Here is a 17,225-nt window from a genome sequence, read left to right on the forward strand (position 1 = left end):
GAAGAAACATTGAAAGACAAAATGTCAGATGTTAATTCTGTCAATAAAATAGTGAAAAGTTTCACTAACAGAGGTAAAAATGGGCATGAAAAATTACCAATGGAAAAAAACCAATAAGAATGGTTTGGAGCAGGCTGAGAGCAATGTTTGACATACTCCCAAGGACAGTGGAGTCCACAGGTTTAGTAATTAAGTAGTGTTTGACCATATGGGGCAAAATGTTGAGAGTTGTTAATGAACCCATGAATGTTTCAAGTTCAAGGAGTAAAAGAAACTAGCACTGTCCACAGTTCTAGGAAGCTCATCACAGGGAGGAGATTCCATGTGCATCATATTACGCTTTAGGTACTTCAAGACAGCCAGACAGAAAAGTTCTGGGAACATCTGGGCCTAGAGACTAAAGGTTAAAGAGTAAGGATCCAGAGGGTTTGAAGGTCCAGCTGAGTGGAGATAATGTGAGAAGCTGAGTCCGCCTAAGAGTGACTAAGGAATCATGTCTAAGAAGATAACGATGCAGGAACAGGGCTTGGAGAAGGGTAGAAAAAGATATGACAAAAACGGAAGTCAGAAGATATTTCTTTTAAATATCTAAAAAATGTTTAACAGAGAGCATATCTGGGAGAGAATAAGCAACGTGTGGAATGCTTAAGAAAAATTCAAGAACGTGAGGTTAGCATAGGTCTTCAAATTTAAACAGAATTTCCTTCTTCCCTCCCCTCTTGCCTCCCTCCTCCCTTTCTTTGCTTTCTCATTTCTTCTAACAAACTGTGGGGCTAATTTGTGTTTGCTAATTCCCCTTGGTGCATAGCTCAGTGACATGCAAACTGTGGCTACTCACAGAAAATTGAATTAAATGAATGACAGATGGAATTGTTTGCAACTTAACTGAAGACAAGGTCTCAATTCTTGAGTTGGAAATTACACTTCACTTTTGCAAACAAATTAAATTACAGACTTGAGTTTAGGTAAAGATACTGAAAGCACTTATGTTAGAACAATGGAAACAAGTTAGTTTTGTCCTGGCTTACACTGTCTTTTCAGTGACTTACATATATACAAAATAATTGAACTGAGAGGTTCCATGGGGAGTGTGTAACAACAGTCAGGGCAGTGCTGGTTGCAGACAGAACAAGCAGTCGACACAGTAGCTGAGAGTTTCACTTTTAACCCACTGCTTTGGCATCCATCAGATAAAGCCATAATCTGATAGTATTATATTATGGTGGCAATATGCATATTCTTTTTTTAAGAACCATATTCTGGATGCCACTGAATTTTATTTCTATATAGCATTAAATTTAGTAACACTTTCAGGGGTGATCAAAAAGAGAAACTGCCAACAAAACAATAAATTATCAGAATGTACACATGTAAATACATCATTTGATAAAACTGGTAATAGTTTTAGGTGCCAGAGTAAATGTCTTGAAACTTGGGTCATCCCAGATTTGAGATCAGATGTAGTTCACAACACCCAAACTCTCACAGGTGCTGTATATATGCTTAGACTCTGGTCCGTTAAGTGAGCCCACAGAAAGGAAATGGAATATGGCTGACATTTACCTATACATGTGTCATGGCTCGCCTCAGAGCCTTCAGGGCAAGTTTTTCTAATAGTCCTTCTAGTCCTGGAGAGAGACGTTCTGCTGTTCCTATACTCTGAGTAGGAGCTGTAGAGATGTGAGTACTGTCTGTAATGCTGTTGAGGTTGATAGTTGTTTCTCACGGGGGAGAACCGTGCAAGGTTATAGCTATTGTACTGAGTGCCATAATTTGGCAGCCTCTCCAATCCAGCGCAAGATTTCCCGTCCCCTAATAAATGTTGTCCTGGTGGACAGATACACTTGAAGCTGCCGGGGGTGTTGGAGCACTGATATGCACAAGGCTTAGGCACTTGTTCACATTCATTAATGTCTGCTCGTGTGCCATGATACATAAAAAAGAGAAAAAAAAAACATACACACATATACACACAGAAAACACAGGAATAAAGAATCAGTCTGTGAAACAAACTGAAGACATCATGTTACCCTCCAAAGCAGGGAATACAGTAATTTCTCAGCTGTTGTGAACTTTTGAAAAAGCTTTCATCATTCAGCTATGAATATATAGAAAGATTCTATGACTGTCCCTGAAGATTGTTTTACATGGACAGTAGAATCATATAGGGTCATAATGGAAAATGTGGTCTTGAATCCAGAAAAACTAGAGTTCAAAGCTAACATATAGATCTTAATTTTGTTGGTGGAGTGAAGAATGCAGTCAGATCTCTAGTTCGCATTTAATTACAATATTGATCACTAGTGCTTCTAATCTTTCATATAATTACAAGTTTCAGATGCAAGAATGTACAATGTACACCTACAGTTTTATTTTCCTTTGTTTCTTTTGCATCAGTAATTATTAATGAATAATCATATCAAGCACATTTTCTTAAAAAAATTAAAAAGAAGGAAATGAAGATACAGAATCATTCTTCCTAAGATAAACTCAAAGTTCAAAAATTAAAGTTATTTTTCTTTCTATTCCTAGGTCAACACAGAGTATGTACTCCTAACTCTTCTTGTAAATTGAAAAAGTGAATAAAGACCAGAGATCAAAACCAAATTCCTTAATTCATTAACACAGTGGCATGAAAGAAAACAATATGAATAAGTAGAATAAAAGTAGTAAATTGTGCTTTAAAAATTATTTTAGTAGGCAAAAGTTAAAATTAACATTTTAAATCTCTTTAAGGCAACGGCCCTACCTTCTTCACTGATTTATCCCCCAGCCCAATTTCTGACATTCAGCTTCAAGTCAAACTAGTGAACAAATAAACACATTTCATTCTGCTAGGTCACTGTAATGACTGATCAAAATGTTAAATTATATACAAATTACAATATCTAAATAGAAGACTAGCATGATATATATTCCTGCTATTAAAAAGTATTTATTTTAAAACCATTCATAACGATACTACATTAAACATTTTCTATGTGCAAAGTACTATGCTAGGGACTACATAAAGACAGAACTAAGTCTTTATGGAAGAATTTGCTATAAAGAATGAAATAGACAACCAAGGCATCCAATTTTAAAAATATTGATATAATAGCATGCAAACCAAAAGCTAGTATTTAAAAGCTCACACAATTTTTTTCTGCATATAAATGTAAATATTCTGAGGTGAAATATAATTTTAGAGGTCAGTTTCTTGATTGTAAATGTATTTAAAAAAAAAGCATATGGTTACCTTCTCATAGACATCTTCTACTATCGTTACCTGCCTTACTTTACATTCAACTATAACTAAGATGGAAACAAATAGGTAACTGGGAGAATTAAATGAGATTCTTAGCACAGGGAATGGCATATAGTATGCACTAAACATGGTAGATAAAGTAATAATTATCAATTCACTTAAAATGTGTGTTCACATTTTAATCCTTCATAACTAAACCTTCGTAGTACATACAGATATACTTCATATTCAAATAAAATGTATCTATGCAAACATTTACATCACATGCATAGAGAGATAATCAATGAGCTAATCTTCATAATTAAGTTGTCGTGTAATTATACCACAGCCTCACTTTGATATGTATAGTGCATAGTAAGCACTCCGTAAGTAGTTATTATTATCACTTGAAAGTCAGTGTAAATTGAGCTCAACAGGAAGTCTCTAAGAAGTAATTCAACTTATGTAATGGACTACTTAAACCAACTTACAAATCTAATTGTAGCAAGAAAGTATTTGAGGATAGAGTGGTTCTAACCAAGCTGGTAAAATAGTTACCCAGCCTTTATAACTCAATAAGAGTTCCTGTTAACTTACCCATACAGGGTCTTCCAATTCCTTGAGACCGGTAACCTCTTGGACATACACAACGATAGCTGCCTCTCGTATTCTCACATATCTGGTTATATCTGCACTGATGGGTCCCATCTCTACACTCATCAATATCTAGAGACATGGAGGGCAATAAAAAGCAATAACATTTCCTATTTCAAAACCTAAAGTCATTATATTTATTTATTAATTAACATCTTTATTGGAGTATAATTGCTTTACAATGTTGTTAGTTTCTGCTTTATAACAAAGTGAATCAGCTATACATATACGTATATCCCCATATCCCCTCCCTCTTGCATCTCCCTCCCAACCCTCCCTATCCCACCCCTCCAGGTGGTCACAAAGCACTGAGCTGATCTCCCTGTGCTATGCGGCAAGTCATTGTATTTAAAATGAACATTTTAATTGCTTAGAACGTTGCATTTCTCACCACGTGGTTGAGACCTGGAGTCAGAAAACCTGGATTCAAGTCCCAGCTCTGCCACTTGTTAACGGGCCCCTTTTCCTCTTCTTGCGCCCTACTACGGGAAGAGTTTTCTTCTCAGCTTTCCCCCCTTCGCTATATCCCTCCTTTTTTGGCCATCCTATTTATACTAGTGACTCTAGTGAGCTTGCTGATGTGGACTTACAGCAACATTTCCACATTGCTACTTATCCACAGTCCCATATTTCTAGCTGCTGGCTGCTCATCTCCATCGCCATGTTTTACTAGTACTTCAAACTCAGCATGTCTCCAGTATCTTATGACTACTCCCTAATTTATAATAACAGCATTCTTTTATCCCCAGTCAACCTGGCTGCGAACCTCAGAGTTATCTTTAAACCTATTCTCTGTTTCCAAGATTGGGTAATTCTACTTTCTTCAAACAAACCCATATATCCCCACTTTCCATTTCCTCATTTAGCTATATTTTGCTGTAGCTTCTTAAACATCTTCTGATATTTCAGCTTCTCTCATTTCTAATTAATCTTATACATAATTACAGAATCAATATTCTTAAAAATACTTAGTTACACATAACTGCATATGATGCTATGAGTTGGCTACTATTTTTAGGAATTAAGAAAAATATTTACCTATATCCATATTGCTGAGGAGTCTTTGAAATCTGATAGTCCACACCCCCCCCCATGTTTTTTTTAAGTATACTAAACTTCCATTTACCTCAACTAGTATCAATAAGTGGTCAATACTCCCTCATTTATATCTACACCTCCCCCACTCTTATATTATTTTGAAACAAATCCAAGACAGATTTTAACTTTATTAATAAATACTTTAGTATGAAATTCTTAAAATGTCCCATTTTTTAAAATGAGAAACTTACACTCAAATTTCTGTGTCATCTTAAGACTTGTTCAAGGTCAGATAGCTGTCAAGAAGGGAGGAAGAATTTTAACATGTTTTCTCTAAGTCCAGCTCTTTCCCCCTCATACAGGGCTATTTTTCTTTCCTTTTTCTAACACCTCCATCTATTAACATTCCATTCAACACTATATTTAAATGTGATCACTTCTGTGACACTGCTGATAGTCACTCCTATTAGATATGATCATTCTTTTGAGTACTCTGGTACAATTTTATTTGTACTTCTTTTATGATATTTCATCCCAACTTGCATAATAGTCTTCTTTTTTTTTTTTTTTTTTGTGAGGGGAGTGGAGTTGCCCGATCTCTCCCAGTGATTGAAGTACATGAGAGCAGGAATGCTATCAGTTTCAGTTTTGTATATTGTGCAGCTCATAGTTCTGCTAACTATGGCTGACTGGTACAGAATAGGCACACAAAGAACAAACTTAGGGAGAAATATAATTTACTTTATTGCCTGGTTATTGATTTGACATTTAAAAAATATTTGGTTTTAAAATAATTATATTTTGAACTTTTTTTTTTTTAACATCTTTATTGGGGAATAATTGCTCTACAATGGTGTGTTAGTTTCTGCTTTATAACAAAGTGAATCAGTTATACATATACATATGTTCCCATATCTCTACCCTCTTGCGTCTCCCTCCCTCCCACCCTCCCACCCTCCCTATCCCACACCTCCAGGTGGTCACAAAGCACTGAGCTGATCTCCCTGTGCTATGCAGCTGCTTCCCACTAGCTACCTATCTTACGTTTGGTAGTGTACATATGTCCACGCCTCTCTCTCGCTTTGTCACAGATCACCCTTCCCCATCCCCATATCCTCAAGTCCGTTCTCCAGTAGGTCTGTGTCTTTATTCCTGTCTTACCCCTAGGTTCGTCATGACATTTTTTTCCTTAAATTCCATATATATGTGTTAGCATATGGTATTGGTCTTTCTCTTTCAGACTTACTTCACTCTGTATGACAGACTCTAGGTCTATCCACCTCATTACAAATAGCTCAATTTTGTTTCTTTTTATGGCTGAGTAATATTCCATTGTATATATGTGCCACCTCTTCTTTATCCATTCATCCAATGATGGGCACTGAGGTTGCTTCCATCTCCGGGCTATTTTAAATAGAGCTGCAATGAACATTTTGGTACATGAATCTTTTTGAATTATGGTTTTCTCAGGGTATATGCCCAGTAGAGGGGTTGCTGGGTCATATGGTAGTTCTATTTGTAGTTTTTTAAGGAACCTCCATAGTGTTCTCCGTAGTGGCTATACCAATTCACATTCCCACCAGCAGTGCAGGAGTGTTCCCTTTTCTCCACACCCTCTCCAGCATTTATTGTTTCTAGATTTTTTGATGATGGCCATTCTGACTGGTGTGAGATGATATCTCATTGTAGTTTTGATTTGCATTTCTCTAATGATTAATGATGTTGAGCATTCTTTCATGTGTTTGTTGGCAGTCTGTATATCTTCTTTGGAGGAATGTCTGTTTAGGTCTTCTGCCCATTTTTGGATGGGGTTGTTTGTTTTTATGTTATTGAGCTGCATGAGCTGCTTGTAAATTTTGCAAATTAATCCTTTGTCAGTTGCTTCATTTGCAAATATTTTCACCCATTCTGAGGGCTGTCTTTTGGTCTTGTTTATGGTTTCCTTTGCTGTGCAAAAGCTTTGATGTTTCATTAGGTCCCATTTGTTTATTTTTGTTTTTATTTCCATTTCTCTAGGAGGTGGGTCAGAAAGGATCTTACTGTGATTTATGTCATAGAGTGTTCTGCCTATGTTTTCCTCTAAGAGTTTAATAGTTTCTGGCCTTACATTTAGGTCTTTAATCCATTTTGAGCTTATTTTTGTGTATGGTGTTCGGAAGTGATCTAATCTCATACTTTTACATGTACTGTCCAGTTTGCCCAGCATCACTTATTGAAGAGGCTGTCCTTTCTCCACTGTATATTCCTGCCTCCTTTATCAAAGATAAGGTGACCATATGTGCGTGGATTTATCTCTGGGCTTTCTATCCTGTTCCATTGATCTTTCTGTTTTTGTGCCAGTACCATACTGTCTTGATTACTGTAGCTTTGTAGTACAGTCTGAAGTCAGGGAGCCTGATTCCTCCAGCTCCGTTTTTCATTCTCAAGATTGCTTTAGCTATTCGGGGTCTTTTGTGTTTTCATACTATGTGAAATTTTTTGTTCTAGTTCTGTGAAAAATGCCAGTGGTAGTTTGATAGGGATTGCATTGAATCTGTAGATTGCTTTGGGTAGTAGAGTCATTTTCACAATGTTGATTCTTCCAATCCAAGAACATGGTATATCTCTCCATCTATTTGTATCATCTTTAATTTCTTTCATCAGTGTCTTATAATTTTCTGCATACAGGTCTTTTGTCTCCTTAGGTAGGTTTATTCCTAGATATTTTATTCTTTTTGTTGCAATGGTAAGTGGGACTGTTTTGATTTCACTTTCAGATTTTTCATCATTAGTGTATAGGAATGCCAGAGATTTCTGTGCATTAATTTTGTATCTGCAACTTTACCAAATTCATTGATTAGCTCTAGTAGTTTTCTGGTAGCATCTTTGGGATTCACTATGTAGAGTAGCATGTCATCTGCAAACGGTGACAGCTTTACTACTTCTTTTCCGATTTGGATTCCTTTTATTTCCTTTTCTTTTCTGATTGCTGTGGCTAAAACTTCCAAAACTATGTTGAATAAGAGTGGTGACAGTGGGCAGCCTTGCCTTGTTCCTGATCTTGACGGAAATGCTTTCAGTTTTTCACCATATAGGATGCTGTTGGCTGTGGGTTTGTCATATATGGCCTTTATTATGTTGAGGAAAGTTCCCTCTTTGCCTACTTTCTGCAGGGTATTATCATAAATGGGTGTTGAATTATGTTGAAAGCTTTCTCTGCATCTATGGAGATGATCATATGGTTTTTCTCCTTCTATTTGTTAATATGGTTTATCACAGTGATTTATTTGCGTATATTGAAGAATCCTTGCATTCCTGGGATAAACCCCACTTGATCATGGTGTATGATCCTTTTAATGTGCTGTTGGATTTTGTTTGCTAGTATTTTGTTGAGGATTTTTGCATCTATGTTCATCAGTGATATTGGCCTGTAGTTTTCTTTCTTTGTGACATCCTACTCTGGTTTTGGTATCAAGGTGATGGTGGCCTCGTAGAATGAATTTGGGAGTGTTCCTCCCTCTGCTATATTTTGGAAGAGTTTGAGAAGGATAGGTGTTAGCTCTTCTCTAAATGTTTGATAGAATTCGCCTGTGAAGCCATCTAGTCGTGGGCTTTTGTTGGAAGATTTTTAATCACCGTTTCAATTTCAGTGCTTGTGATTGGTCTGTTCATATTTTCTATTTCTTCCTGGTTCAGTCTTGGCAGGTTGTGCATTTCTAAGAATTTGTCCATTTCTTCCAGGTTGTCCATTTTACTGGCATAGAGTTGCTTGTAGTAATCCCTCCTGATCTTTTGTATTTCTTCAGTGTCAGTTGTTACTTCTCCTTTTTCATTTCTAATTCTATTGATTTGAGTCTTCCCCTTTTTTTCTTGATGAGTATGGCTAATGGTTTATCAATTTTGCTTATCTTCTCAAAGAACCAGTTTTTAGTTTTATTGATCTTTGCTATCGTTTCCTTCATTTCTTTTTCATTTATTTCTGATCTGATTTTTATGATTTCTTTCCTTCTGGTAGCTTTGGGGTTTTTTTTCCTTCTTTCTCTAATAGCTTTAGGTGCAAGGTTAGGTTGTTTATTCGAGATGTTTCCTGTTTCTTAAGGTAGGATTGTATTGCTATAAACTTCCCTCTTAGAACTGGTTTTGCAGCATCCCATAGGTTTTGGGTTGTCGTGTCTCCATTGTCATTCGTTTCTAGGTATTTTTTATTTCCTCTTTGATTTCTTCAGTGATCACTTCGTTATTAAGTAGTACATTGTTTAGCTCCATGTGTTTGTATTTTGTACAGATCTTTTCCTGTAATTGATATCTAGTCTCATAACGTTGTGGTTGGAAAAGATACTTGATACAATTTCAATTTTCTTAAATTTACCAAGGCTTGATTTGTGACCCAAGATATGATCTATCCTGGAGAATGTTCCATGAGCACTTGAGAAAAATGTGTATTCTGTTGTTTTTGCATGGAATGTCCTATAAATATCAATTAAGTCCATCTTGTTTGATGTAGCATTTAAAACTTTTGCTTCCTTATTTATTTTCATTTTGGATGATCTGTCCATTGGTGAAAGTGGGGTGTTAATGTCCCCTACTCTGAATGTGTTAGTGTCGATTACCCCTTTTATGGCTGTTAGTATTTGCCTTATGTATTGAGGTGCTCCTATGTTGGGTGCATAAATATTTACAATTGTTATATCTTCTTCTTGGATCGATCCTTTGATCATTATGTAGTGTCCTTCTTTGTCTGTTCTAATAGTCTTTATTTTAAAGTCTATTATGTCTGTTATGAGAATTGCTACTCCAGCTTTCTTTTGGTTTCTATTTGAATGGAATATCTTTTTCCATCCCCTTACTTTCAGTCTATATGTGTCTCTAGGTCTGAAGTGAGTCTCTTGTAGACAGCATATATATGGGTCTTGTTTTTGTATCCATTCAGCAAGCCTGTGTCTTTTTGTGGGAGCATTTAGTCCATTTACATTTAAGGTTATTGATATGTATATTCCTATTCCCATTTTCTAAATTGTTTTGGGTTCATTATTGTAGGTCTTTTCCTTCTCTTGTGTTTCTTGCCTAGAGAAGTTCCTTTAGCATTTGTTGTAAAGCTGGTTTGGTGGTGCTGAACTCTCTCAGCTTTTGCTTGTCTGTAAAGGTTTTTATCTCTCCATCAAATCTGAATGAGATCCTTGCTGGGTAGAGTAATCTTGGTTGCAGGTTTTTCTCCTTCATCACTTTCAATATATCGTGCCACTCCCTTCTGGCTTGCAGAGTTTCTGCTGAGAGATCAGCTGTTAACCTTATGGGGATTCCCTTGTGTGTTAGTTGTTGTTTTTTCCTTGCTGCTTTTAATATGCTTTCTTTGTATTTAATTTTTGACAGTTTGATTAATATGTGTCTTGGCGTATTTCTCCTTGGATTTATCCTGTATGGGACTCTCTGTGCTTCCTGGACTTGATTAACTATTTCCTTTCTCATATTAGGAAAGTTTTCAACTATAATCTCTTTAAATATTTTCTCAGTCCCTTTCTTTTTCTCTTCTTCTTCTGGAACCCCTATAATTCAAATCTTGCTGCGTTTAATGTTGTCCCAGAGGTCTCTGAGACTGTCCTCAGTTCTTTTCATTCTTTTTTCTTTATTCTGCTCTGCAGTAGTTATTTCCACTATTTTATCTTCCAGGTCACTTATCTGTTCTTCTGCCTCAGTTATTCTGCTATTGATCCCTTCTAGAGTATTTTTCATTTCATTTATTGTGTTGTTCATCATTGTTTGTTTCATCTTTCTTTCTTCTAGGTCCTTGTTAAATGTTTCTTGCATTTTGTCTATTCTATTTCTAAGATTTTGGATCATCTTTACTATCATTCTGAATTCTTTTTCAGGTAGACTGCCTATTTCCTCTTCATTTGTTAGGTCTGGTGGGTTTTTATCTTGCTCCTTCATCTGCGGTGTGTTTTTCTGCCTTCTCATTTTGCTTATCTTACTGTGTTTGGGGTCTCCTTTTTGCAGGCTGCAGGTTCGTAGTTCCCGTTGTTTTTGGTGTCTGTCCCCAGTGGCTAAGGTTGGTTCAGTGGGTTGTGTAGGCTTCCTGGTGGAGGGGACTAGTGCCTGTGTTCTGGTGGATGAGGCTGGATCTTGTCTTTCTGGTGGGCAGGTCCACGTCTGGTGGTGTGTTTTGGGGTGTCTGTGGACTTATTATGGTTTTAGGCAGCCTCTCTGCTAATGGGTGGGGTTGTGTTCCTGTTTTGCTAGTTGTTTGGCATAGGGTGTCCAGCACTGTAGCTTGCTGGTCATTGAGTGAAGCTGGGTGCTGGTGTTGAGATGGAGATCTCTGGGCGAGTTTTGCTGTTTGATATTATGTGGAGCTGGGAGGTCTCTTGTGGACCAGTGTCCTGAAGTTGGCTCTCCCACCTCAGAGGCACAGCACTGACTCCTGGCTGCAGCACCAAGAGCCTTTAATCCACACGGCTCAGACTGGTATATAGTTTATTGAAGTTACAGCAACGCTGTGAGATGTTGGACCGGAAAGTCTCTGAGTGATTCAGTGAAGGTTTCCAGTGCTTTCAGACACAGATGTCCCTGAGCTGGGCTGTCTTCAAAGAATCTATTGTTCCGGCTTTTGGAGGAGGTCGTGGGGAGGATGTGATCGTTGTTTTTTCTATTTTGAATTTTTAGTAAATCTCTAGAAACATATTTTTTTTCTAAACCCTTCCAACAAAATTCTTAATATATATGCTAAATTTCATATTAGAAATTATATGACATAATATTAATGTATGTGGATATGAAACTATATAAACCAATTGTGTAACTGATGGGAGTTGAAAATGGGCTAAATCTCCCTGGTGAGCTTTCATTTCCTGGTATAGCCATGACCTTGGGACCCCAGAGCTCAACAATACTAGAAGTCGGGAGTAAAACACCTATAGAAAAAGATATTTCCTTGTTAGATTATATTTATTCTAATCATTTATTTTAAGAATGAATGCCTTATTTGGCTTGTTGATGGTAAATGGATCACAGTAGCTGAGACAGCCAGACACTCACCAATGCAGGTTCCGTTTTCTGCCTTGGTCATTCCGTTTGGGCAAAGATCAATGCATTTATAGCCACCGCGGGTGTTCTTGCAGTGCTGATCTGGTCTGCATACATTCTGTCTACACTCATTTACATCTTGATGAAAGAACATAGGTAATGCAAATTGAGAAAGTGATTTCTTCTGCCTTTGCATAAAAATTATACCTTCAGATTTTAAGGATATCATAAACTAATACAGATGATTATATAATCACGGTGTAAGGTTAAAGTGTTTAAATCAAGTTACGTAACGCACTTTATTTTAAAACGTTATGATAAAAAAAATACAATATTACTTCACATAGCTGGTAGCCATACCAACCACTTCCTCCTCCTAGAAAAAGAAAAATTATATATTTACACATTATATATAAGTGTATATATATATATATATATACATATAAATTATGATTTTGTGAAAAAAATTGGTAACAAAATAGGGGAAATGTTAAAAAAAAATGGTTATGTAATTAGAAGATGAAATCTGTAATGTAGAGCATTTGCTTCCACTTCGTTTTTGCATGGATCACATACATGATGCATGGTATTACAATCCAGCCCAGGACATGGCACATGGATTAGATAAGGCACCATTAAGGAGTTACAAAGGGAGAGTGGAACCAAGATGGCGGAGTAGAAGGACGTGCTCTCACTGCCTCTTGTGAGAACACCAGAATCACAACTTGCTGCTGGATAATCATCGACAGGAAGACACTGGAACTCACCAAAAAAGATACCCCAGATCCAAAGACAAAGGAGAAGCCACAATGACATGGTAGGAGGGGTGCAATCACAGTAAAATCAAATCCCATAACTGCTGGGTGGGTAAGTCACACACTGGAGAACACTTATACCACAGAAGTCCACCCACTGGAGTGAAGGTTCTGAGCCCCACGTCAGGCTTCCCAACCTGGGGGTCCGGCAACGGGAGGAGGAATTCCTAGAGAATCAGACTTTGAAGGCTACTGGGATTTGATTGCAGGACTTCGACAGAACTGGGGGAAACAGAGACTCCACTCTTGGAGGACACACACAAAGTAGTGTGTGCATCGGGACCCAGGGGAAGGAGCAGTGACCACAGGGGAGAATGAATCAGACCTACCTGCTAGTTTTGGGAGGTATCCTTGCAGAGGCGGGGGGTGGCTGTGGCTCACCGTGGGGACAAGGACCCTGGCAGCAGAAGTTCTGGGAAGTATTCCTTGGCATAAGCCCTCCCAGAGGCTGCCATTAGCCCCACCAAAGAGCCCAGGTAGGCTCCAGTGTTGGGTTGCCTCAGGCCAAACAACCAACAGGGAGGGAACTCAGCCCCACCCATCAGCAGTCAAGTGGATTAAAGTTTCACTGAGCTCCGCCCACCAGAGCAACAGTCAGCTCTACCCACCACCAGTCCCTCCCATCAGGAAACTTGCATAAGCCTCTTAGTAGCCTCATCCACCAGAGAACAGACAGCAGAAGCAAGAAGAACTACAATTCTGCACCCTGTGGCACAAAAACCACATTCACAGAAAGACAGACAAGATGAAAAGGCAGAGGGTTATGTACCAGATGAAGGAACAAGATAAAACCCAGAAAAACAACTAAATGAAGTGGAGATAGGCAACCTTCCAGAAAAAGAATTCAGAATAATGATAGTGAAGATGATCCAGGACCTGGAAAAAGAATGGAGGCAAAGATTGAGAAGATGCAAGAAATGTTTAACAAAGATCTAGAAGAATTAAAGAACAAATCAACACAGATGAACAATACAATAACTGAAATGAAAGCTATACTAGAAGGAATCAATAGCAGAAAAACTGAGGCAGAAGAATGGATAAGTGACCTGGAAGACAGAATGGTGGGATTCATTGCTGCGGAACACAATAAAGAAAAAAGAATGAAAAGAAATAAAGACAGCCTAAGAGACCTCTGGAACAACATTAAACGCAACAACATTTGCATTATAGGGGTCCCAGAAGGAGAAGAGAGAAAGGACCCGAGAAAATATTTGAAGAGATTATAGTCGAAAACTTCCCTAACATGGGAAAGGAAATAGCCACCCAAGTCCAGGAAGCACAGAGAGTCCCATACAGGATAAATGCAAGGAGAAACACTCCGAGACATATAATAATCAAATTGGAAAAAGTTAAAGACAAAGAAAAATTATTGAAAGCAGCAAGGGAAAAATGACAAATAACATACAAGGGAACTCCCATAAGGTTAACAGCTGATCTCTCAGCAGAAACCCTACAAGCCAGAAGGGAGTGGCATGATATACTTAAAGTGATGAAAGGGAAGAACCTACAACCAAGATAACTTTACCAGGCAAGGATCTCATTCAGATTCGATGGTGAAATCAAAAGCTTTACAGACAAACAAAAGCTAAATTATTCAGCACCACCAAACCAGCTCTACAACAAATGCTAAAGGAACTTCTCTCAGTGGGAAACACAAGAGAAGAAAAGGGCCTACAAAAACAAACCCAAAACAATTCAGAAAAGGGTCATAGGAACATACATATTGATAATTAAGTTCAACGTGAATGGATTAAATGCTCCAACCAAAAGACACAGGCTTGCTGAATGGATACAAAAACAAGACGCTTATATATGCTGTCTACAAAAGACACACTTCAGACCTAGGGACACATTCAGACTGAAAGTGAGGGGATGGAAAAAGATACTCCATGCAAATGGAAATCAAAAGAAAGCTGGAGTAGCAATACTCATATCAGATAAAATGGACTTTAAAATAAAGAATGTTACAAGAGACAAGGAAGGACACTACATAATGATCAAGGGATGAATCCAAGAAGAAGATATAACGATTATATATGCACCCAATATAGGAGCACTTCAATACATAACGCAACTGCTATCAGCTATAAAAGAGGAAATTGACAGTAACAAAGTAATAGTGGGGGAGTTTAACACCTCACTTACACCAATGGACAGATAATTAAAATGAAAATAAATAAGGAAACACAAGCTTTAAATGACACAATAGACCAGATAGATTTAATTGATATATATAGGACATTCCATCCAAAACAGCAGATTACACTTTCTTCTAAAGTGCACATGGAACATTCTCCAGGATAGATCACATCTTGGTTGACAAATCAAGCTTCAGTAAACTTAAGAAAATTGAAATCATATCAAACATCTTTTCTGACCACAATGCTATGAGATTAGAAATCAATTACAGGCAAAAAAAAAAACCGTAGAAAACACAAACGGACGCTAAACGAGATGTTACTAAATAAACGAGATCACTGAAGAAACCAAAGAGGAAATGAAAAAATACCTAGAGACAACTGACAATGAAAACATGATGATCCAAAACCAATGGGATACAGCAAAAGCAGTTCTAAGAGGGAAGTTTATAGCTATACAATCTTACCTCAAGAAACAAGAAAAATCTCAAATAAACAATCTAAACTTACACCTAAAGGAACTAGAGAAAGAAGAACAAACAAAACCTAAAGTTAGAAGAAGGAAAGAAATCATAAATATCAGAGCAGAAATAAATGAAATAGAAACAAAGAAAACAATAGCAAAGATCAATAAAACTAAAAGCTGGTTGTTTGAGAAGATAAAGAAAATTGATAAACCATTAGCCAGACTCATCAAGACAAAGAGGGAGAGGACTCAAATCAATAAAATTAGAAATGAAAAAGAAGTTGTTAGAACAGACACTGTAGAAATACAAAGCATCCTAAGGGACTACTACAAGCAACTCTATGCCAATAAAATGGACAATCTGGAAGAAACAGACAAATTCTTAGAACGGTATAACCTTCCGAGACAGAACCAGGAAGAAACAGAAAATATGAACAGACCAATCACAAGTAATGAAATTGAAACTGTGATTAAAAATCTTCCAACAAACAAAAGTCCAGGATCAGATGGCTTCACAGGTGAATTCTATCAAACATTTAGAGAACAGCTAACACCCATCCTTCTCAAACTCTTCCAAAAATTGTGGAGGAAAGAAGACTCCCAAACTCATTCTATGAGGCCACCATCACCGTGATACCAAAACCAGACAAAGATACTCCAAAAAAAAAAGTTACAGACCAATATCACTGATGAATATAGATGCAAAAATCCTCAGCAAAATACTAGCAAACAGAGCGCAACAACACATTAAAAGGATCATACACCATGATCAAGAGGGATTTATCCCAGGGATGCTAGGATTCTTCAATATACACAAATCAATCAATGTGATACACCATATTAACAAACTGAAGAATAAAAACCATATGATCATCTCAATAGATGCAGAAAAAGCTTTTGACAAAATTCAACACCCATTTATGATAAAAACTCTCCAGAGAGTGGGCATAGAGGGAACCTACCTCAACATAATAAAGGTCATATACGACAAACCCACAGCAAACATCATTCTCAATGGTGAAAAACAGAAAGCATTTCCTCTGAGATCAGGAACAAGGCAAGGATGTCTACTCTCACCACTATTATTCAACATAGGTTTGGAAGTCCTAGCCATGGCAATCAGAGAAGAAAAAGAAATAAAAGGAATGCAAATTGGAAAAGAAGAAGTAAAACTGTCACAGTCTGCAGATGACATGATACTATACATAGAGAATCCTAAAGATGCCACCAGAAAACTACTAGAGCTAATCAATGAATTTGGTAAAGTTGCAGGATACAAAATTAATACACAGAAAATCTCTTGCATTCCTATATACTAATGATAAAAAATCTGAAAGAGAAATTAAGGAAACACTCCCATTTACCACTGCAACAGAAAGAATAAAATACCTAGGAATAAACCTACCTAGGGAGACAAAAGACCTGTATGCAGAAAAGTATAAGGCACTCATGAAAGAAATTAAAGACGATACCAACAGATAGAGAGATATACTAGATTCTTGGATTGGAAGAATCAATATTGTGAAAATGACTGTACTACCCCAAACAATCTAGAGATTCAGTGCAATCCCTATCAAATTACCAATTGCTTGTTTTCCAGAACTAGAACAAAAACTCTTAAAATTTGTATGGAGACAGAAAGGACTCTGAATAACCAAAGCAGTCTTGAGGGGAAAAAACGGACCTTGAGGAATCAGACCCCATGACTTCAGACTGTAGTATAAAGCTACAGTAATCAAGACAATATGGTACTGGCACAAAACCAGAAACATAGATCAATGACACAAGATAGAAAGCCCAGAGATAAATCCACACACCTATGGTCAACTAATCTATGACAAAGGATGCAAGGATATACAATGGAGAAAAGACAGTGTCTTCAATAAGTG

The 17,225-nt window shown here is 37.2% G+C and overlaps 1 protein-coding gene across 1 annotated transcript in view; it reads right to left on the reverse strand.

The window, feature by feature from the left end:
- Positions 1-17,225, reverse strand: part of HMCN1 (hemicentin 1) — a 525,244-nt gene that overhangs the window by 22,554 nt on the left and 485,465 nt on the right. The window contains exons 102-104 of the mRNA XM_027083004.1: positions 11,930-12,055; positions 3,824-3,952; positions 1,564-1,914 (exon numbers count right to left, since the gene is read on the reverse strand). Coding sequence (XP_026938805.1) covers positions 1,564-1,914; positions 3,824-3,952; positions 11,930-12,055 — 606 coding nt within the window. The remainder of the gene's footprint in view (positions 1-1,563; positions 1,915-3,823; positions 3,953-11,929; positions 12,056-17,225) is intronic.

This window comes from Aethalodelphis obliquidens, unplaced genomic scaffold, assembly GCF_003676395.1.
Source record: "Aethalodelphis obliquidens isolate GAN/ISIS:26980383/991018 unplaced genomic scaffold, ASM367639v1 scaffold48, whole genome shotgun sequence".
Classification (NCBI taxonomy): Eukaryota; Metazoa; Chordata; class Mammalia; order Artiodactyla; family Delphinidae; genus Aethalodelphis; species Aethalodelphis obliquidens.